The 25,072-nt window shown below is 34.0% G+C and overlaps 1 protein-coding gene across 1 annotated transcript in view; it reads left to right on the plus strand.

The window, feature by feature from the left end:
• Positions 1 to 3,242: 3,242 nt before the first annotated feature.
• The window catches only part of pio (zona pellucida domain-containing protein piopio), a 112,593-nt gene continuing 90,763 nt past the window's right edge, over positions 3,243 to 25,072 (plus strand). Inside the window, exons 1-2 of the mRNA XM_072533019.1 lie at positions 3,243 to 3,548; positions 20,994 to 21,056. Of these exons, the coding sequence (XP_072389120.1) occupies positions 20,994 to 21,056 (63 nt within the window). The 5' untranslated portion in view covers positions 3,243 to 3,548. The remainder of the gene's footprint in view (positions 3,549 to 20,993; positions 21,057 to 25,072) is intronic.

Raw genomic sequence — 25,072 nt, forward strand, 5'->3', positions numbered from 1 at the left:
TATGTTTTTATATATAACAAAATCTCCTTATTTATGTCCAATTGCCAAAGTCAGCGTCAGCTCGTTCTTTCCCTTCCACGCCTGTGTTTCCCGGTACCCATATCAAGTTAACTGAACTTAGAGCTGATTTTGCGCGCTTTCAAAGCCCTAGCGCTGCTTCACTGTCAGACCAGATAGAGATGATCCTGCCTGAGCAGATCTATTATCTCTTATGCACATATGATTATATTTTATATTATATTACACATATTATATTATTGCTTACCACAATTAAGAAGAAGAATGGGAAATGTTGATTTTATGGCTGGTCTAATGGACAGATAGACGGATGGAAGGTGTAAATATTGTTAGAAGTCTGATACTCAAGAGCTGATTTTTTTTACTTCCCATTCGTAGATAGTTCACTTTTTTTTTAGATTATAATTTTTTGTTTTGATTTACTTTCTTATTTTTATAAGATTGGTTCGTGAAGCTATGTTTTTGTTTATGTTGCAACAATAAAAACCATTTATAGTTTTATAGTTATTCTTCTGGCCAATTTGTCTTTACTAAAGCCTAATGAAGTAAAAAAGAAGAGTGGTACACATTGACACATAGTACACAATAAAACATGTTAACTAAATCAAATTTGCCGCAACATTGCCACTAGCGCTGCAACGGATATTCCATAATGCATTGCGTCCGCCGACAGTAGTTTGTTTTGATATACGGGGTAGTATACATTTTACGATGTGTTTTATTGTTCTTTGTGTCTGAGATTTAAAAACTGGAGCGTTTATAACAAGGTATGTTTCCTATAAACAAACAGTTTTAGTTTTCGTATATACATATGTCTTTATAATACTTGTAATGAATGCCTTTTACCCTATAAATATCGTTGCCAATAATTGCCGGGTTTTACGTGTACCATACTGAATCATTCTATACCAATGGCATTCTATTGCAGGTGTACCATGGTAAGAAGGAAGAAAGAAAGGTCAAGAGCCAAATTTTCAAGTGAACAAATGGCAGCAGTAGTCAAAGAGGTTAAAAAAATTGGAACTGCACTTCGCGTTGCGGCAGATATGTGTGACATAAATTTTAGCACATTAAGGCGATATGTTCTAAAAGAAAAAAATAATTCAAATGCAAAAATAGAGCCAAATTATGCTGTTAGATTAGTATTTAACACAGAGCATGAGACGTCGATGTGTGATTACATCAAGAATTGTAACAAAATTTATTTGAGTTAAATACTTTAAAAGTCAGAGAATTACTATGCATAGAATATCACTATGCCAAAATCTTGAAAAGCCAACAAATGTGCAAGCAAAGATTGGTTAAGGGCGTTTATAAAAAGAAATTCATCATTAAGCCTCAGAAGGTCAGAAGGATGTTCACTGTCAAGGCTTACTTCATTTACGAAACCGAATGTTGACCGATTTTTCTTAAATTTGAAGGAAATATACGTAAAATATCCATGAATTGTTAAAGATATTCGCATCTAAAATTTAGACGAAACTGCTACTACGACTGTCCAACGACCACACAAAGTTGTGGCACAAAAAGGGGTTAAACAGATAAACCAGTGCACAAGTGCCGAAATAGGATTACTAGGTACTACTTGTGCAATAATTCGAGCAAATGGAACATTTCTACCTACGGTCATTGTTTTTCCTCGTAAAAAGTTTAATATGATTATACTAAATGGTGCTCCGCCGGGAACATTAGGACTAACTAATCCACGTGGATGGATGGTTACCAAACTATTCACGCAAGTATTAGATCATTTTATTAAGCATACTGGTTCTAGAAAAGAAAACCCGTGTTTATTAATAATATATGACAATCACGAATCCCATATGTCTCTAGAAATAGCAGAAAAATCAAAAGATAATGGCATAATAATTTTTACCTTACCCTCACATACAAGCAATAAGATAGGTCCCTATAGCCTTTGGACAAATCAGTTTTTTTTCCTTGCGATTGATTCATTACTTCTTAACCATCCCGGCGTTCCTATGACACTGTACCAAATAGCAGAATGTGCTGGTATTGCCCACTCAAGGCTTCAGATCCGCAGGTATCTACCCTTTTAATAAACATATTTTTAGTGAAACTGATTTTTTTTCATCGTCGGTTACTGACAAACAGATTGATGATTTTAAAAACTATGACGGACAAAAAGCTATGGTAGTACTAAGAGATTCTACCAATCATGAAGAAAATGCATCTGTGTCTTCATCTTCAGTTAATACAGCTTCTACTTCATCTAATCCAACCCAAGAATCTGATCCGAACTCAAATATCTTCGACATCAAAAAGTTCTTTTATTACCCCATTCGACATACAGGGTTTTTCTAAGGCCGCACCCAGAAAAAATTCAAATCGTAGACGGAAATCAAGTAAAAATGTCATTTTAACTAGTATATCAGAAATGAAAGACCTTTCTTATAATTCGGAAGGTAAGAAAATTCTCACGACAGCAGCAGTCAAGAAAGTGAAAAAAAATATTTGAAAAGCTTTACGCACGAAATGCTGTAAAAAGGATCCTCCCAAAAAAAGACCAAGCCAGGTGAGAGCCACGGTGAGAGCTATTCAGAAACGGATTCCGGAAGTTTAGAGTTGGCAGACTTTCCAGATGATGAATAAGTTCTATGATGTAGGAACAACAAAAGGATGACTAAGAATTTTACGTAATTGCTGAAAATACTGAAATTTTAAAAGACTCTTTTGTGTTATATATAAATATTAGAGACAAATATGAACGGATAACAGATAATTAAATGGAGATTTTTTCGAAGATTTCATTCCGATGTTAGAGTACATTTCCTAAAAAATGGGTCATTGTTTACCAGTCTCCCCTATTAGGTTAAAAAATGGACTTGAAATTCATTTTTGTATCACCCAAATTATTCTAATTAGTTCAGATATTTTGAACCAATTAAGAAAAAAACTATTAGAGGGTTGAAATGATACCGTTTTGTTATCTTATAAGTACAGTACTGTTGCACCTTTGTTTTTTCTTAATTACTTGATAAAATCGGTTGTGTTAACAATCCTTAATTCTGACAGAACCCGCTTACAAATAATAGTTGTTCTTAACATACGACTTAGGTTACCATTTAAGTACTAGCAGGTACTAGTTAAAGTTTTTTACTTAGCCCGCCACTGGTTTTTATGGAAACCGACCTCGCCCGATTCTAGCCGATCCTCAAGTTCAGTGACAACACTGACAGCAACGAAGCAACCTGGCCGCCCACTGCCCACTTGATCAAACAACTTTAACTTTTCCTTTCTATATCGCGCGCCGTAGTCCAACGACCAGTCGACGTCGAGTTGTTAAAGTGGCTGTGGAGTGGAATTCAGTCGTTTAAGCTGTCAAAAAAAGCCAAAAAGGCGATGTTACCGTTCGTTATCGCTGGTCTACAGTAAAAGACGAAGAAAACCGCGTACGTACACGGTGGATTTAACTAATTTACGTGCTATCGGTTCACGTCGCAGTGGTACTTTAAATTATTCATGTGATTTAATTGATTAGAACATTAGACCTGCAGCATTTTATCATAGTAAGTCAATGCAATTATTAATATAGCAACAATTTTATAGACATCTGTGATATAATATCTTTTGCCATGTGCAGTTTCGCTCATATTATACTTATGACCTTGTAGAATATATAAACACTTTATAATTACAGTTTCTGAGAACTTGTGTATCTAAATTCAGCGACTAAATGACGTAATCTTATTGTTAAAAGGATAAAATATTTGGATTTTTTAAAAATACCATACAGGTTACTTGTCTTACCAAACGTTGAAATCTTTCGATTGACTAGTAACTGCAGTAGAAACTACCATTGAGTACCAAGTGCACCAAATAATATAAAACATTATATTTACAAATAAAACCTAAAATATTTACAAAGTTTAAACAATGCTATATAAAACTAAGACTATGTTATATAAAAAATATTCGTAAAATCATAAGTCGCGACTTAAAACTGCGACAGAAATTTACTTTTCATACCAAACTAACTCATGGTCGTACGAACTAACACACCCAGTGTTTTTATATCATAAAATTAAAGCAATAATAATATTTTTACACAAATGTGAAAACAGTGATATTGAACAGCAAATCTGGTTTATCAGTGTCCTAATAGGTACGAGTAGTCCCAGTATTTAATGTCTGTAACTAATTCAGAGCCTTAAAAAAAGACGAAATTAGAATAGAGCACGAGCAATTGTCTAAGGACTGGGATATAGACGGATTTACGTGTCTGGCTTTACAACCCTGCGTGGTCCTAACCTCCTCAAGAATTTCTTTCCAGTCGTCCCTATCCATCGGCTTCCTCCGCCAAGCACGTATTCCCATATTTCTCATGTCTTCATCGATGTTATCAAGGAACGTTGTTTTGGTTCTTGCTCTTCTCTGACCAATGGGTCTATCAAGGAGCGTTTTTCTAGCTGGGTCATTTTGTTCCATCCGCATTACATGCCCTATCCACCTCAGATGTTCTATCTTAATATGTTTTACGATATCAGGTTTCTGCTGATTAGATTCTGCTATATTCTATAAAGTTCGAAGTTGTATCGTCTTCTCCACACTCCATTGTCATCCGCCTTAGTACTTATCTTTCGAAACATCCTAACATGTTTGGCATGTAGGGCGTAATATTGTTTTGTAGAGTTTTATTTTTTTATTTCTCGATATAATTGTGGATTTAAGGAGGAGATTGAGCCCAAAATAGCATCTGTTGGTCGTGCAAATTCTGCGGTAGTATTGTTTTCAGTGTTAAGGAGCGCTCCAAGGTATACAACTTCGTTCACTGCTTCGATGACGTCGTTTTGTATAACAAGTGGTCGTAGGATTTGTGGTTGCGTGATTATTTTCATATACTTCGTTTTGATGGTGTTTGTTATTAAACCTATTTTTGTAGCTGATCCTTTTAATGCTACATACGCCTCTCGTACAGCGTTTTCCGCTCTCCCAACAATATTGATATCATCAGCATAGGCCAAGATTTGCACTGATTTATTATATATTATATATAGTGATTGTGATTTGTGACATGTATTACTTTTTCCAGAATATATATTTTGAATATTACTTTTTTGCTATTTTGCTTATATAATGAAATAGGTACGTGTAAACACCTACAGTATTGTGCGAATTAATGGAATCATAAGTGGTTTGAATGAAAAAACAGTTTATTTAGAAAAAAATTATATTTTGACAAAACTACGTCAAAAGGTAAAAGCTAAACTTACATCATTTAATAAGAAAATGTGTAACCATTTGGCTGTAATTACTGATTTTACCCATTTTGGCATAGATTGTACGAGCTTCTGACAGTTGCCAAATATCCCAGATATCCTTTCAAACCCGAATGACCACTTCTATCATTTTTATTTTTGTAGTAGTCGATTTTGCGCAGTCTAGCTTTGCAAATGGCCTATAAATTTGCAATGGGGTTGAGGTCTGGCGACTTACTTGGCCAATCTAAAACATTAATCTTCTTATTTTTGAAAAATTCCATCATTTCTTTTGACTTGTGACAGGAGCAGAGTCCTGTTGAAAAATCGCTCCTCTTTGGGGCTGACATTTTTGGAGTTCTGTGTCCAAATGCTGTTTTAACATGAATTTGTATGACTTCCTGACGAATTTTGACCGCAGTCCCTGAACTATAAAGTGAGTTTTATCTGTAAATAGGACTTTTCTCCAGTCGTGTACTGTCCAATTAGAGTATTTTTTGACCCACAATGGCCTTTGTTGCTTCATTCGTTCAGTTAGAAGCTGTTTTTTTTTGTGGACCATTGCCCTTCTACCATTCTCCAAAAGTCTTTTTCGAACAGTTGAGTCATAAATCACCACACCTGATGCTGCTAGATCTTGTTGAATCTCTTGACATGTTTTGTATTGGACCAATTGGCTCTTTCGAAGTAAAAATCTCTTTCTTCAGCATTTTCCTAACCTTTTCTCATTCATTGATCCTGTTTCTCGTTTACGCTTCAAAATCTTGCTTACTTGCCCCTGACTCACTCCACACGTTCTTGTGATTTCTCTTTGTGACATAGAAGTGTGTTCACTTAACGTGATAATCTTTTCACGCTTCCTAGACGTAATATCCCTGATGGAATTAAACGAAACAAACTCACTAATTACCGAAAATAGTACAAAACAACACAAACTTAGTGGCAAATGTCCTAAAACACCCTCAAATAAAAGGCAAAGGCAGAGAAAAGTAAGGTTATGTTTTCAATACTTGGTTAGTTGTAAATGTGTGTACAGTATTGCCAACTGTGAATATTGAAAAATGTCACAATGATTCCATTAATTCGCACATTATTGTATTTCTGCCACAAGAACAACATAAACATTGCCTTCTCTGTTAATAAAATAGCATCATCATTATCACTGCATTCGGCATTTTCCCAAGAAATTATAATTAGCTCTATACTTAGATTCTTTTCTTTCTCAGCAATCTCAGAGACGATTGCTGAGAATGAGATATTAGAAAACGATAACGTCGAGGAAAGCTGGGAAAAACTTTAAAGTAATATAATTAATAATTAACGCAGCAACGGAAGCACTTGGAGGGAGGAAAGTAACGAACACTTACATATCAAAAAAGAAAACCCCATGGTTTAGAGTGGAAAAGAAAACAAAATATAAAGAAAAGTAGCAAGACTTTTTACAATGCAGAACTGAATACTTCAGCTAGAGCGAGAGCAAAAAAAGATTAGCAAAACGATCGAAAGACCTGCCAGAAAATGTACACAATAAAAATAATAAACTGGCATATCTATGTTTCGGGGATCTTAAGAAGGCATTTCTTTGGGTCAAATTAAAGGACGTTATCAAATTATTGTATGCAAGAGACATACCTTTAGAAATAATCAAAATAATTAAAAATATCTACCAAAACAACACAATAAAAGTAAAAGTAGAAGAAGAATTAACTAGCCCAATTTAAACTGGTAATGGAAAAAAGAGGGGGATTCCCTGAGTCATCTATTGTTCAACCTAATCATGGATGAGATAATAAAAATAGTAAGAATGAAAAAAGGATATCAAATGGGAGAAAAACAACCTAAAATAATATGCTATGCAGACAATGCAATACTAATCTCTCAAAGTGAAAATTATTTGCAAACTTAAAACAGAATTTACAAAAAAGTCATTAGACAAATAATGACATACGCAGCAAAAACACGACTCAGTCCAGATAAAGCAAAAAGCATGCTAGAAACAGCAGTGATTAAAACCCTTAGAAAAATCGGTGGTAAGACATTAGGAAACAGAGCTAGAAATACGACGGACTTGCATAGTGAAGAACATCAATGACTGGGTAAAAAGAAGAAGAGTAAAATGAAACGATCATATAAACCGAATGACAACAAATAGAATAGTAAAAAAGGCAAGAGGCGGTTCCCCACGAGTAAGACGATCAGTGGTAAGAGATCACGAAAACGATGGAGCCACAACTTACTAAAGGCTCATTAAAAACAGACAGTCATGTCTACACAAAAAGAAGAAGAAGAAAAAGAGCTGTTGACGAATAGTTTTAAATTTAAATGTGGTATTTTCTCGCAACATATTCTTTTATTTGAGCCCAGATTAGTTTAATTGGTTTATTAAGTTCGCAATGATAAGGTAATAACGGCAACACCGTAATCTCACGTTTATTATTTACTTCATCTACAGGATACTTCTTAAATTTTGGTGAATGTTATTTATTTAATTTTAAAAGCTTATACCCTTAAAAGAACATACCTAAATTACTTCGGCCGCTTAGCCGGAAAAACGGATACTGTGGAACTATTGGTAGTAGAAGAAAACGTAGGCGGTCAAAGATCTCTAACACGATGGACACACCAAATGAAGACTGTGGTCATGAATGCCCATCTGGTACAAGATCCCAGCCAATGGAGACAGCAAGCTAACAATATTTAGACTATTCCCTGACAAGGGCCCAAGGAATGAGGAGAAGGAAGTGTCATGTCTGCTAAAACAAGATTGTAGCCACTTGCTTTGTCTGTCCCTGGGTAAGCTTTAGGGGGTTTTTTCAGGTGTATATTCCTTGGACTGGTAGTTTGTACCATATTTTTGATAATGAATTTGTTGTCCTTGCAAAACTGGGCTACTCCAGTCTTTCTCTCTTTCATTATGTGTTTCCAGTCCGCTTTCTTTCCCTACCTTCGCAATAAAGACTCCTAAAAACATTGACTTCTTCTCTTTTGGTTTTTTTTAGTATGTTGCATAATTCGTTGTAAACGCTTTCTTCCTCTTTGTTATCAGATGTCGGTATTTATGGTATAATGATATTTATATTGCACAGCATAGCGTTTAATTTCAGTGCTGCAATTCTGTCCATTTTCGGTATAAATTTTTAGACTGATCTTTCGGTATCTTTGTTGATGACAATAGCTACTCCATTGTGATTTTGTGGGGTGTTTTATATGTCGCAGCCAGATGGCTAAATTAGTCGTTCGAATAAACAGCCTAGCCCTTTGATCGAATAACGCCATTTAATCACATGTCTGAATGTCGATTAGCTGAGTGGCTGACGACCACCAAGATAACGTTTTTGATGACGATCAGTCGTGTAATGAAACAGCTAATTGAAATAGTCATCTAGTTGCACGGCTAGCCCTTCCATTTGATTGAACAACGCGTTATGATGTCTTATAAAATGATGATATTTACTTCACAGATGAGGTTATTAATAATTTTCATGTTACATTTAAATCATTTATTGACAAAACTTAAACTGCTATGACATTTAGATCCACAAAGAACTTTTTTCTTGAAGCGTAGGGTATGGTACGGCATTGTTTTTGTGCTGGTTTACACGAGCATTTTTGAAAACCTTGCCCCACAAACTTAGTAGAGGTAGACAGAAGTACAGGTGTCAGTTTTTTTTTTTCAACCAGTAACTGGTACTACTAGCGACGCGGTGGTCAATAATATGGCGGCTTTTCAGTCAGCCATTTGAACTTTTTAATTGCATAAAAATTCGACAAAATAATTGGTTGTCTGATTGAATGGCGTTATTAAATCAAAGGGTTAGCTGTTCAATTAAACGGCTAATTTAACCATCTGGCTGCGACATATACATAGTATATGGCTGCGACATATACAATATATAGCTGTCTATTACACTTCTGTCATCCGGATTTCTGTCATCGAACTTCAACTTCGTCAAAAAATTATTTAAGTTTAAAGGGCAAGACTGTATCAGCTGCTATTGTATTAGGAAAATAGGAAAGAAAGAGGAATACTGTACATTTCATTATCACAGACTATGTATAATGCTTTAGCTAAAGACACAAGTACAAAAATTACCTTACAGCTAACCAATAAAACTAAAGTACATAAATTTAGTCGTACTCGTAAATTCTTATACAATAATAAAGTCAAAATAAATCTTAATAACTGTATACAAAACCGAACGACTCATCGTGCAAAAAAGCGTGGGACTACTACAGTTATTTCTTGTTAGCATATAAATTAAATTTCGCAAAAAATCATTAGCAAGTGATAGATCTTAGAACATGAAAAATGACTTAAGGTATGACGTATAAAGGTCAAGATCTAACATTTTTACAAAAAAAAAAAATTAGCACAAGCCGTGAGATGATTGGGCTATTATTTAAGTATATTGTTGAGAATGAACCATAGATTGTAAAATAAATGATTATTTTACATTTTGACTTTTAGATTTTCAAGTCATATTCAAGATACGATTTTTAAGTAAACAACATAATCTCGTTTTGTTTATATACAGGATGCGCCATACCTCTGGCTTTCTTTGTTTACGGCTAAACTATGGAGTCTATAAAGAATGACTTAAACAAAACTGATGTATATCAAAGACGTCTAATTAAAATTATTTTCGATTATACAGGGTCAGTCAGAACAATGGAATGAACCAAAGTTGTGTGAAAATTTTTTTTAATAAAACATCCCATATATTAAAGCATTTTTGAATGTATTTTTTAATATGATGAGTTGAATATGATAATAAAGCATATTTCTATTCTATTATAATTTTGTGTTTCTATTTGTAGTGAATATGGTTTAAAAGTAAATTCCAGCTAAAGTGAAAACGTCAATCATCAATCACATACAATTTAACCTGTATTTTTTATATTCAAATCAATAATTCTCTTATAACATTTTTAGTTGAATTAAAATTGAACCTATGAAACCTTACATAAACTCATCATATTTTAAAAAAATACATTCAAAAATGCTTTAATATATAGAATGTATATATATACTTTAGTTACTTGTACATAAAGGTACTGCAATTTCTTAGTTATTCGTTAAGAAACTCTTCTACTAAATAATACAGTCTTTCAGATAGATAAGCTTTTGTCATTTTACGGAAGTTGAGGAAAGATGTTGCAGATTTAAGTTGTAAAGGGAGAAGGTATAATTTTTTTGCCGAATATAATATAGATTTCTTTACTCAGTGGACAGGATCGGTAAATACACATCAAAGGTTAAATTTCTGGTGGAGTAGTCATGATTAGGTCTTGCTGGAAAACAATAAGCTGTTTACGAATTAAGCAAACTGTTTCTAAAATATATAAAGAGGGAACCGGTAAAATGTTGTGATAAAGTAGCTTCTGCAATGTGTTATTCTTTCTGATGCCAAAAAGATACCGTATTGGTCTTATTTGTAATTTAAAAATAACATCAGATTGGGCAGCTGTACTTGAACGCCAAAAAGGAATACCTTATCGAAGATGAGACTCGAACAAAGAAAAGTATGTTATTTTGGAAGATGCTACATTGATTTTCTTCGACAACAGATCTTATTACATAGCAGTCTGAGGCTAGTTTTTTAATTAGTAAATCGATATGAAGGGACATTTAAGGTTGCTGTGTATAAAAATACCAAGAAATTTTACAGAATCAACGATACTGATCTGGCTGTGATTAAGAAGCAAGGGTTGAAGAGCTCCTTTATAGGATAATGCTACTATCTTATCCACGTTAAAAGAGAGTAAATTAGAGTCGGAACAGGTTTTTATTTTAAGTAGATTAGAAGTTACAGTTGTTGGAAGAGTTGCAATATTAGAGTTCCTCCAGGTGATACTGGTATTATCAGCAAAAAGAAAAAAATTTCCATTGATTTTTAAGTTAGTGATGTCATTTATAAATATAAGGAAAAGTAGAGCAAATACTGAACCTTGTGGTACTCCGCATAGAATGCTTTTGTGACTAGAGTCAGTATCATTTGCTCTAACTAGTCGTTTCCTATTTCCCAAGTAAGATTGGAACAAATTCAAAGAAATAATTAATTTACACAATCAAAAGCTTTGGCATAGACACAAAGAACAGTTGCAGTGTAAAGATTATTGTTCAGTGTTTGGTAGACTTTTTGTAGTACAGAAAACATAGCATCACTGGTACATTTATAAGATAAACAGCCAAACTGACTTCGTGATAAAATCTGGTTTTCAAGGAGAAAGGACATAAGTCGGGCTTTTATAAGTCTCTTAATAATTTTGGATAGTACCGTTAGTAAGGCAATAGGTCTGTAGTTGCAGACATTAGATTTTTCACCACTCTCATGTAGAGGAATAATAATGGCTGTCATTGGAACTCTGGAAATTTAACTTTTCAAAGGAATTATTAATTAGTGAGACCAGGACACTTTTTTGGGAGATTAAAGACAATTTTATGGAAAGTTCATCAGTACTACAGGAAGATTTGCTTTTGATACTATTAATTGTTTGGATCAGTTTTATCAACTGGTCTTATAAAGAATGAATTCGAGACCTTTTTTGCATTGGAGAGATAGAAAATGGGATCTTGTTGTGGCAAAATAGTTACTATACATTTACAGATGTGTACACACACTATCTTTATTTAGTCATTTAATATACCTACACCCTCTTTAAATCCTTCCACCCAATCACTGCCAAGGGTTACTATCTCAAATAGTCAATTCTAGATTTTCAATTATGGGAACTTTTGATTACTACTAATATTATAATAGCCGAAGAACTCCCAGAATTAACTCATCTTCTTTGTCTCATTTTTGAATTGCTATTCGCCTACATGTGACTAACGTTACCTAATATATTCCTATTTACCTGTCTAGATGCACTTTTAGGTGTTTTGTTCACATCCGTAAATTTACTCTTTCTTCACCCTCTTTATATTTAACAACAGTTTCTTTAAATAGATAACCAATCATACAATATTAACACGTAACTGAAAAATCATAATCTAGTTCATATGTTTCGAAGTAATTCACTGATATATTCAGGGCCGCCGCTAAGGTATTGGCCGCCCGTGTGCAACTTAATATTTGCCGCCCCCCTGTCAACACTTTAGGTATACATGCTATTATTTAAACAAATGTGCAGAAGATGCATAATATAACAATAATATTTTGTAAATAGATATTTACAAATAGATAGAACATTTAGACTAATCTCCATGATCCAACGTCCATATATTATCCTAATGTATATCCTAATATCCTAATTTAAACGTCCTTTATCCTAATTTAATAAACATAATCCAACGTCCAGAATATGTATATCCTAATATCCTAATTTAAACGTCCATTTAATTAAAATAAACCGTGAATAGAAACATAAACACATAAAAAAACTAAAAACGCACTTTTCGGGCTTTCGTCTCGGAAAACTTTTTGACAATATCTTTAATGTCCAATGTCGCACACACTTCATGTTTTATAGATAACATTGCTAAAGCAGAAAGTCTATCTTGAACTTGATCTTGGAAATTGAACTTCACTTGGATTAATATTTGCAGGCCATTCTCCGGGATCATCGGAAACCAAGTATATGCTAGAACTTCCTACACTGCAATCCAGATTAACTGGTACATTAATTGTTCTGTCTTGGTTGGTGGTTTCAGGTTCAGGCGTTTCAGCATCAGCACTCGCACTATCGCTATTATTGTCATCAAATCCTCCGTCTCTATCCGCAGGAATATTCAATTGTTTGGTAATTTTTTCTATGGTTTGGACTTCGCTTGAAGTTTAAGGTCCTAAATTTATATCCGAGTCTTCTATATTTTCATGTATGTTTTCATCAAAAATGATTCCAGTGCACCGCTAATTTTTTTCTCCTCAGTTTTTGCCTCTTTTATTTTTCTAAAGTCGTTTTCTTTTTCTTTCGGACATTTTGAAATTATCACTTAAGAACGAAGCCGGGCGAATTTAACAAAATGAATCCAAAAACACTTCAAATAAGTTGTCCAAATAATGTTTCTCCAAATAATATGTAGCCGTAACGCGTATACGAATTAAATTGCTCTGATCTCGACGTTACTTCGGAATACAGTACCTACTGTGCAAAAAAAACGGGTACACTATTATATTTTACAAACAAAATCGTATATTAAAAGCGTGTCTAAATTCATCGAATTCTCAACTAAGACTGAACATAAGACATAATAACCATCTATAAACATAACCATAGGAACAATATTATAACAGAAACTTTACAACCACTTGCTTAAATTCTTGTAAAGTATCTACGTGTGAAATCCCAAATAACTGAAGTCCGAAAGCTGCCAGCCGCTTTGAATTAAAAAGTATTTCCGAAACTGCTTTATGACTGTACCTGCAAAAGGACGGCAGTTCATACAATAAATAATATGTTCTGACATTTTGTTTAGATTAGGATGAAAAAAAGAAGTATACATGATAAATGAAACGCATTTGAGTATTATCACCTACTGAATAATTATTATTGTTTGGAATATTAGAGTTCACAGAATTATCTTAATCATTACTATTTAATTATTTGAATTTATTTTCGTTTTAAAAACGTATTATCATCAGTGGACCGCTTTTGGCCGCCCCTATTATTGGACGCCCGTGTGCGATGCATACTTGGCACACATGGTAGCGGCGGCCCTGTATATATTTGTACATTCTAATTCATCTGACTACTTGATGTCTTTGCCCAAATACATGATTTTATCTTAATTATAAATTGGTTTACACAATTGTAAATTTTTTCTCACAAACACAACCACATTGCACAAATAACTTCTAAGTATACTTTATAATTACTCACTTTATGTACTTCAATATAATTTAAAACAATAAAATAATTCACACTTAAATTTGGTTCAAACCATAACCCATAGTGGGCGTTGAATTTTGTGTACTTACAAAAAATAAACTATCATTTGTCATGAGCCCCCCTATTCTAAGTAATTTCACTTCCTGATTTAGCACCTAGTTGGCTGTTATCTTCCCTAGGACATAGATATAGTGCTTGTTTTGAGTAGATTGTATTAAACATTTAATATGTAACTCAAAGGTTATTACACCTTTTTTAGTTTGCTAGTTTCAATTGCTAATTATATAAGTATTAGCCACATTTTTTTCAATTTAACAGTCTACATTTACCTTCTTTTTATTCATTAAATTAACGTGGAAATACTTATGTTTAGGTTTTCACTGATGATGTTCTAATAAGTTTTCTACTTCGCTGTAAGTTATTTAAATAAATAGATTATAAAACGCTAGCATTGATGAATTAACAGTAAATTGATAAAATTGTACGAATAACCAACTTATAAAATGGTATCTTAAGTACCCAAGAAAGATGTGATTATACAATATTATAAAAAAAATAGTTTGTAAGAACATAAATAAATAGGGGAAAGGAAAATTAAATCTAATCATATTAAAATTTCAGGCATATTAATTAGGGTGAAAGGCAGTTCTTTAATCACACTAATGTTTTTCTGTCGGAAGAACTAGACAATTTATTTTAGAATTAACTACAAGATAAGGTATACTCGTATTCCTGAGACAATAATTAAACTTATTTACATTCGTTGCCTTAGGACACGTTCTCTTTATAATAACTCTCACTCATGCACTTTAATAATCTGGGCTATAATGTAATATAAATTTTAAATTGTGTCATAATCTATTACATAGCCGTTCAGTTTAAATGTCTAGAGGTATTATTTTAGGAAATTAAGGTCATACTTGAGAAGTGACTATAAACTGGTTTTTGTTGTGAGATATTATTAAAGATTAAATAAAGAAAGATATAATCATTGGCAAGTTAGACAATATAGAGAATTAATGCAAAGAACATAAGAACATTAAAAAAATTTTACGATTCTCATAAGAATAATAAAATTTATCGCTTTCATTGACCGGTCTTCTTCGTCTTCTACTCCACTAAAAGGACTTTTTTTTAATTTCCGTATTGCCAGATTCCAGTGAGAGCCTAAGAAGGTATCCATTGAATTCTGGCAGGAAACGGTGGGGGAAATCTTTTTTGGACATCTAACGTCACGGATCAAGACACCCTGGCATCTTACCCCAGGGTAATTAACCGTGTTCCGGATAAAACCTTAACCATCGTTCCAGAGAGATGCTTTTACCATTTAATGAACAACTAAAGTAAAAAACTAAAAACTTATTCAGCCGTTAGACCATAAACTAATAAATAATAATAATCATAAATTTCAGATTCCTGGTTCAATTTCCTCCTCTGTCATCCTACTCCTTTTTCTTCATCACTCCAGAAATCAGACAGTGTACTTATCTTTCTCTTCTCCCAACATTATGTTTACCATGTTTCTTTCATCCAGCCCGAAACCTATTCGCCTCTCGAAATCTCCCCTCTCATTAGCCCATCTCTGGCAGTTAAAAATGTGGGCATGAGTGTCCGGTACCCCACAAATAGTACAGTCTGCCGAGGCAGACTTGCCTATTCTATTTGTGAAGGTCAGCAGCTGCGTCAGGCAGTAGTCTAGTTTCCTTACATTCCCACCACGGCCTCAGATCGGAAATAAGCTCTTTCATCCACCTTGCATTTCCGCTATCATTTGCCCATTCTCTCTGCCACTCTACTATCGTTCTTTTTCTCCCATTCTTATCTATATTTCCATCCATCCCCCTCGCATACACCCTCGCTCGCTTTTTGCACAACAAAACGATCAGTATTACCGCTCAATGACATATTGAGCCTCATTTAAAACCGTCCTATATGCGCTAGATACTCTAAGGAGCATTCGCCTATGCGAAGTCTCCATCAGCTTAGCGCATTTCGCAGTGTTCAGTACGCTACACCACACAGGGGCAGCGTAGGTTATCACCGACTGGAAAACTCCATTTAGCTCTCCTTCTTTTGGAGGATTTAGAGATTTTAGAGGATTCCTTATTAACAAAGAAATATCAACAAAGACCAAGATGACAATATAAAAAACAATATATAGACCTACAGTGACATATGGAGCAGAAAATTAGATATTAAACAAAAGACATCAGAGCAGAATTCAGGCAGCAGAGATGAAATACCTCAGAAGAACTATAGGAGTAAAAAGAACTGATAGAATCAGAAATGAAGAAATAAGAGAAAGACTCAAAATCAAACCGATACTCGAGTCAATCAAGGAGAAAAAATTGGCATGGTTCGGACATCTAACCCGGATGGACAATAATAGACAAGTAAAAAGAGTGTGGGACGCCAAACTAATAGGGAAGAACAGAAGAGGATATCTTCTGCTCTTCCTACTCTGCAGTATTCCGCAAATACTGCAGAGTAAGGGTAAGACTTGGCAGGAAGCAACACAGATGGCATCCAATAGGAAGGAAGGGAGAAAGTTCGTTAAGAGCTAGGACACCTCAGAAGACTGTCAAATATTGTAATTTAATGAATTGTATTTTAAACGGCCCAACAAAGGTACAAATGGGTCTACTGATTAAGTAAGTAAAGTAAAGTCTTATGGTGCTACCTGGGCCTCCAATGTTTGGCATCAACCCTATTAACGCATCCATGTTTCGGTTTCCCTTCTCTACCGTCTTTTGCATGTGTACTCCAAACCTTAGTCCTTTCGATAATCAGACTCCCAGGTACTTAATCGATTTAACAGTAAAGTATCTGTCAATTACGTTGACCAATAAAAAATTAAGAAAACCAGAGAGTAAGATACTGCAGAGGAGGAATGAAAACAGTTAAAAACAATCAAAACGGAATTTGCAGCGGAAACTGTCAAGGAATCCAAGAGAGAAAGAAATGCGGATTGGTATGATGACGAATGTAGAATAGAAGTAGAGAAAAAAAGTCAGGCTAGACTTAACCAACTATAAAGAAACGACAGAAATAGCATGGAAATTTATAATGAGAAGAAAATATAAGCGACTAGAAAATGCAGAAGAAACAAAAGACGGGCTTTGAAAAAAACAAGTACAAGCAATCCTAAAGTATAACAACCGACATAAAAGAATAAAATTCTACAAAAGAATAAAAGACAAAGACAAGGACGTAAAACTTCATCCTATGGCTCTACAGCGCTCCCTCGGCAAACCCTGTCCATTCGCTACGGTCTGTACCCATTCTTCTCTACGATCTACTGCCAAGGATATTTCTTGTGTCTTCATCCACATCATTCTCCCATCGCTTTCTCTTTCTTCCAATAGGTGTCTGCCCCTGCATTATTACATTCAACAGATTTTTTGGAAGCCTGTTTTCTTCCATCCTAAATATGTGGCCTATCCATCTTAGTCCTTTGATGTACTTTTCTTTATTTAAATATCTGGTACATAGAAAAGTATGCTGTATTGACTTGGACGATTCTTGCTGCTAAGCTTTGCATCGTCAATGTTAGCTTTTGTGATGTTGACTTTTCAATAGATAAAACTATTTAGTTTTTTTTATTTAGGATATATATCTAGGACATGCAATTAAAAACGAAAAGGAAAATCAAACCCTAGAAATTAAAAGAAGGACACAATTATCATGGGCTGCTTTTGGAAAGTTGAGCTTCATTTTAAAAGACAGAAAAATCCCAATACACTTAAAACGAAAAACCTATGACACTTGTATACTACCAGTTGCAACTTATGGATTGGAAACTATGGCAATAACAAGAAAAATGGCAGAACAATTAAGAGTAACTCAACGGGCCATGGAGAGGGCCATGTTAAATATAAGCCTCAGAGACAAAATTCCTAACACCGAAATACGTCGAAGAACTAAAGTAACCGACATCATGGAAAAAATAGCGACATTGAGATGGCAATGGGTAGCACATGTAGCAAGACAAGACACCAACAGATGGTCTCATAAAGTGACATTCTGGAGACCTCGAGAAACAAAAAGAAGCGTGGGAAGACCCAAAAAGAGATGGATAGACGATATAACAGCTGTAGCTGGAAAGCAATGGATGAGAATTGCAAAAGATAGGGAAGCGTGGAAACAATTGGAGGCCTATGTCCAACAATGGATGAATGAAGGCTGAAGAAGAAGAAGAAGAAGTTTTTTTAAGTTGTCAACTGTCAGATAGGGTCGTGTTGCTCTCTCCGATTGGCTTTATACTAGGATTTTAGTCTTTTTTGTGTTTATTGACAGATCCATTTGTTTAGCATGTAATTTAAGTTCCGTATATGTATTCTCTCCTGTTGCTTTGGTTCTGTTCATGATATGTATGGCATCTGCGTATAATGCCAGTTGGATTGATTGATTTATTTTAGAAGGTAGAAGTTTCTACCTTCTGATACAGCTTTGAGCTACAGAACATACAGTTTTATACAAAGAATATTATTACTACAATAAAAAAAATTCGCTTTCTAGTCCGGGAATGTTGGCCTGGAACTAGAATCAAAAATATTGAGCCATGAGGTTGAACCGTTTATTTTAAAACTAATTACATATTATAGTAATAAATTTAACAGATTGCAGAATGTTTTCAAGCCACAAAACTTTCAGGTTAGATTCAATCAATATAGCTAGTACGTATCACCATCTTCACTTTCTTCGTTTTAAAATTTTAATATCCTTTTACGTAACTCTTGTGTAATTTCTCCAGCATTAGTAAACATTTACATTAACGCTAAAATAATATTTTATTGCCATTCCTTACTAATATTTTGTTAGTTTTTACACAACAGCTCATTAATGCACCATAAAGATCTATAATATGTGACATCTGTTTTCATAATATATTAGTTAATATGCTAATAGCAATAGCATTAAGTATCAAACAATAATTTCATTGTCACTATAATTTATTATTAATAATTTCCAATAAATGTTTCTTATCGAAAAGCGTCAGCTTTCCCGGATGGAGTTTTTAATGATACATTGTTTTTCGATCTTAACGGCCTAGCTTAAGGAATTATATCTGCATTTTCTTTCTCGTCAGGTATAAATATCTTCAGGTAAATAGCCACTTAATAAATTTGGCAGTTTTCTTTGTCACTCTGAAACGTCGTCAAGGTTAACATTTGTAGATTCTCCAGAAATTGTTTTAAATTTAATGTTATGTCTTAAGCAAAACTTGTCAAGCCAACTATTGGAAGCTTAAAAATTCAAATTGAGCTCTTTCGTCGCCTCTAAAGCTCTTTCTTTTATTATCGGTCCAGATAGTGGAATGTTCTTACTTCTCACTTTAGAAAACCAAATAGTATCGATGGCAACCATTTCAGTTTTAATTTTTTTTTATTGTTAAACATTTCCACTTTCACTACACCACTCTTTTAAATCGGCCTTTTTCTTAAATGTAAATTTAAAACTACCTTGAGTTTTTCCTATTTGAAACTTTTCGGCCAAAACTCGAACACTACAGTTATTTTTTTAAGATGCTTCTATCACTGATATTTTTTCTTTCAAACTTAAAAACTTGCTTTTAGTCGAAGACATTGTTACCCTTAGATTAGAATATCGCAACTAAATAAAAAAAATAGTTTCTTGTATTTATTTCAGTTTCTGGTTAATCTTTATGGTATTATTAAGAATAATCCTAATCCTAATTATATCCTAAAAGATGTTAGAAGTGTGGCTCCACCTTTACTTAATTTTAGATTTAAATGACTGATGAATTTGAAATCCGGAAAGGTATCCGCCAAGGCTGCATACTCTCTCCGATGCTTTTTAATTTATATGTTGAAAAAATATTTGCGGAAGCATTAGAAGACACGGAATTAGGCATTAAGGTGAACGGCATACCAATTAGCAACCTACGCTATGCAGACGACACAGTGATTATAACTGATAAATTGGAAGATCAGCAGTTATTACTTGATAGGGTGAATAGCATAGGTAAAAAATATGGCCTCAAAATCAACATTTTGAAAACGAAATATATGGTCATTAGCAGAAACCCTCCAGAAAACCCGATAATATGCATAGGTGACGATCGCATAAAACGCGTGAAAACTTTTAAATACCTTGGCACCACAATCAATGACCAATCGGATCCACAACAAGAGATAAAAACCCGAATACAAATGGCAAGACAAGCTTTTGTGAAATTCAGACCGCTTCTATGTAATCAAAACCTACATTTCGAAATACGCTACAGAATGGTCAAGTGCTACATATGGTCCATCTTGCTTTATGGCATGGAAACGTGGACTTTGAAAAAAACATCTATCAACAAACTTGAAGCATTTGAAATGTGGTCATTAAGAAGAATGATGCGCATACCTTGGGTGGATAGAGTTCGAAACGATGACGTCCTTAAGAGAGCCGGCGTGGAAAGAGAACTCTTTAAATTAATTAAAAAACGCAAGATTGGTTACCTTGGGCACATATTGAGAGGAGCAAAATATGAAATAACTCAGTTAATCCTACAAGGGAAGATCGAAGGTAGGAGAGGAGCCGGCCGCAAACAATTATCCTGGTTAAGAAATATTAAAGAATGGACAGGAATACACAATACAGGCGAGCTGTGTCAAGCCGCCAAGAACAGAATTCTAGTAATGAGATAGTCGCCTACGCACTTTGGTGTATGGCATGTTAAGAAGAAGAAGATTTAAATATCGAATTCTATTATATAAAGGGTATATTAGGGGTATATAATGTTCAAAAGGGTCTTCAATCTGGAAGAATCTGTTCAGCAAAGAATTAAATTTAATTGAGATATAATTAATTTCCTAAATATTAAAAAAAAAGGAAACTAATTTAGATTACCCCCATTTACAATGCTTCTGTTTGAAAGATAAATACTATATTAATTTTATTTATTTTTATTTTCAGATGAGGAAAATTAACAATTTACCTGTGATGCCACTGCATTTAAATTGTCTGGCTTTACTTCTCGTGAGTATAATTTTTCTTTTTTTTTTCAATAAATTGTCTCGGCGGTTATTGTAAAAATTTGGAAGAAACATCATTGTTCCGTTTTGCCTAGAGATAAAATAACTAAAGACAATAAAAGACCAGTTTTAGCAAAATCGTTAATTTAAATACTGATCCACGTGTCCAACATATGTTGCATCTTATAATTTACCTTATAAACCAAAGGAATCAGATCAAAGACCAAACGCTACAGTCTTAGCCAAAGATTCTCGGAAAATAATACGATTCTTTCGATTTTAAAAATATACAAATTTTAGAAAGTACAACTAACTCTTGAAAAAGTTGAGTGTAGAGTCCGAGGGAAACTGTCTAAATCTTTTAAAACAAATAACGAGCTTCGCCAGGGAGACCCTCTCTCCTGTATACTGTTCAATCTGGCTCTGGAAAAAGTAATACGTATGTCACAAATCACAACCACTGGTTCAATATATAATAAATCAGTGCAAATCCTGGCCTATGCTGATGATGTCAATATTGTTGGGAGAAGGACAAACGCTGCACGAGAGGCGTATGTAGCATTAAAAGTATCAGCTACAAAAATAGGTTTAATAATAAACACCAAAAAAAAAATGAAGTATATGAAAATAAGCACGCAACCACAAATTCTACGACCACTTGTTATGGAAAACGACGTCATCGAAGCAGTGAACGAATCGGTATACCTGGGAGCGCTCCTTAACACTGAAAATAATACTACCGCTGAGATATATCGCAGAATTTGCATGGCCAACAGATGCTATTTTGGGCCCAATCTCCTCCTTAAATCCACAATTATATCGAGAAATACAAAAATAAAACTCTACAAATTATTAATTTGCCTAGTCCTAACATATGGTTCAGAGACCTGGACTCTAACAAAAATAATGAAAACATGTTAGTATGTTTCGAAAGAAAAATACTAAGGTTAATCTATGGAGCAGTGAATGACAATGGGGTGTGGATAAGATGATACTACTTCCAACTTTATAGAATGTACCAGGGACCTGATATCGTAAAACATATTAAGATGAACGTTTGAGGTGGATAGGGTATGTAATGACCCAGCTAGAAAAATGCTCCTTGATAACATCCTAACAAGGTTCCTTGATAAAATCGATGGAGACATGAGATATATGGGATTATGGGCTTGGTGGAAAAAGACAATGGATAGGGACGACTGGGGAGAAATTCTTGAGGAGGCTAGGAAAGCCCGAATGATGATGCTGGTGATGAGTCAAATTCTAATACAGGATATATATTGGAGATGATTTAGACTAAAAAACATCCGATTCATATTGCATTCGTCAGGGAGATTAAATAATCACAAAGCCTTGAATGCTTGTGGACTGAATATAGAAAATAATTGTTTCTATCATGGTCAGTTGTTCGCAGTAAGTTGACTTGTACTCAAACCATCCACTGGTGATCCATTGGTCATGCGCGGGCCCGGCAACACAATGAAAAATATAGTAGGTATGTCACAAGGTCCTTCCATGAAAATCGTCAATACGAGTGCAACTCGTTCTGCAAATTGTTACTTATCTTTTTGAATTTGAACTTGAATTAATTTGATCTTATTATAAAAAGGTAATATAACTCAGCTAGTAATTTAACATTTATTTATTTTAATGCGGTACGTTCCCCGGATCAGCTTTTTTTTATAGCCCTTTTTCTATCCGAATTGTCGAATAAAGGCCTCTCCCATTTCTCGCCATTTATCCCTGTTGTGTGCTAGGCATTTCCACATTGGACCTGCGACTCTTTTGATATCGTCGCTCCAGCGTTTCCGACTTCTTTGTTCCATCTACCATCTTCGAGACGTTAGTTGTGTCCAGCCCATTTCCATTTTAATTTAGCTGCTTGTTTCGCGGCGTCCTTTATTTTTGTTTTGTTCCGGATTGCTTCGTTCGTTTGCCGATCTATTAGTGAGATACCAAGCATCTGTCGTTCCATGGCTCGCTGAGTTTTTCGAATCTTGTCCATGTTCTTTTTTGTGAATGTCCAGGTTTGAGCTCCGTAAGTGAGAACGGGAAGGATACAAGAATCGAACACTTTGGTTCGAAGGTTTTGGGGTATCTTTTTGTCTTTCAGTATGTATGAGAGTTTTCCAAATGCGGCCCATCCCATTCTTACTCGTCTGCTTATTTCGGTAGTTTGGTTTTCTTTGTTTACCTTGATATTCTGACCCAGATATATGTATTCTTCTACATGTTCCACTTTTGTTCCTTGGATGGTTATCGTCGGTTGATCATCTTTATTCGACATTAGCTTAGTTTTACTCAGATTCATTTTCAGTCCTTTTTTTTATGGATTCCATATGAAGCTCATCGATCATCGTCTTCGTCTTCATCGGATCAGCTAGTAGATATAATATACATACATACTTATATACGTATATATATATATATATATATATATATATATATATATATATATATATATATATATATTACAGATTAACGATTACTGAAATTTCCTTAAGTTGTGTAAAATATATATATTTTAAACGTAATTTACGCTATAATTTTATGCACAAATTACAGTTATAGAGTTTTCATTTGTTTTACCATGAGTTGAGTCGGAAATGCATACCGCTATGGGTTTACGTTTTCCTACGTACCATCAAGGAAGTAGTGAAGAAATATTTTCTAGGGCCTTGAACTTGATTACCACAGATTAACGGCATATAAATGATTAAACCTTAATAACAACAATTAAAAGAAAAGATTATTAATATACTATTAAAGTAGATTGCTATTATTAAAATTTACTTTTCGGTTGAGAATTTTTATTAGGAGTATAAACATAACTTCCTATGTTCTGGTGGTAAAAATGGCAATAAATATATATATATATATATATATATATATATTGTTTTATTTACAATCACACAAAATCAAAAATATTATTAAAGTTTATTAACAAGTAGATTTTATGTGCTCACTATTGTATTCTGATGCCCCCATCGTATTTAAAACATTATTTATCATGTTATTTTACCTGAACATAGTGGCTTGTATTGATTTTTGTATTGATAAGGTTTTCAAACTGTTTTCTTGTGGCATATCTAAATTAAATATTCGGTTGATATGGGATTAAGCCACAATTAATTGCGATAATTACATTTTTAACTACAAAAATTTGACGTTTGGAATTCCACTCCAGAAATCGTTCTGAAAAAAGATTATTTAGAGTGTTGTTAACAGTAATCTTCTTCTTCTTCTTCTTCCTCTTCCTCTTTATAAGCAATTCTGCTTGTTCATTGGCGGATTAATACCTCTATGGAAGGTTGTCAATCCATCTTTTACGCGGTCGCCGATACTTCTTCTGCTGATTGGTGACTTATCTCTTGCTATTTTGACGACACGGGTCTCCTCCATTGTGCTTATGTGGTTATTCCATTCTTTTTTTTATTCTGTGTCTATTCATTTATACACTGTACGTTACATTTTCTGCTAATGTTTTTACTTCTCTTTCCATCTCTTAGCGTATTTCCTGTAATTCTTCTCAGTACTCTCATCTCTGCCGTTTCCAGTACACTTTGCGTTGTGGCTGTGTCGGGTCTTGTTTCTGAGGCATATGTCATTATTGGTCTTACACTGACTTTGGTTCTTTGCTGACTACTATTGTTTTAGTTTTCTGAGATGAGATTTTCATATTAAATTCTTTTGCTCTTATGTTAAATCTGTGGACCAGTCTTTGCAGACTGTCTTCATTTTGGGTTATCAATATTGCATCGTCTGCGTAATAGAGTATTTTTATTTCTATGTTGTCCACTCTGTATCCTCTTCCTTTGTTAACGCTTTTGATGATTTCATCCATGATCAAATTGAAGATCATGGGGATCATTGAATTTCCTTATCCTCTGATTTATTAGCACTTGTAAGTTTTAGTGTAGTATTTAACCAGTTTATACCTCTGTAGTTTTCTGGCTGTTGTATATCTCCTTTTTTAAATAGTAGAATTAGTTCGGACGTTCTCCTTTCTTCCGGTATTTT

Source organism: Diabrotica undecimpunctata, chromosome 5 (assembly GCF_040954645.1).
Source record: "Diabrotica undecimpunctata isolate CICGRU chromosome 5, icDiaUnde3, whole genome shotgun sequence".
Classification (NCBI taxonomy): Eukaryota; Metazoa; Arthropoda; class Insecta; order Coleoptera; family Chrysomelidae; genus Diabrotica; species Diabrotica undecimpunctata.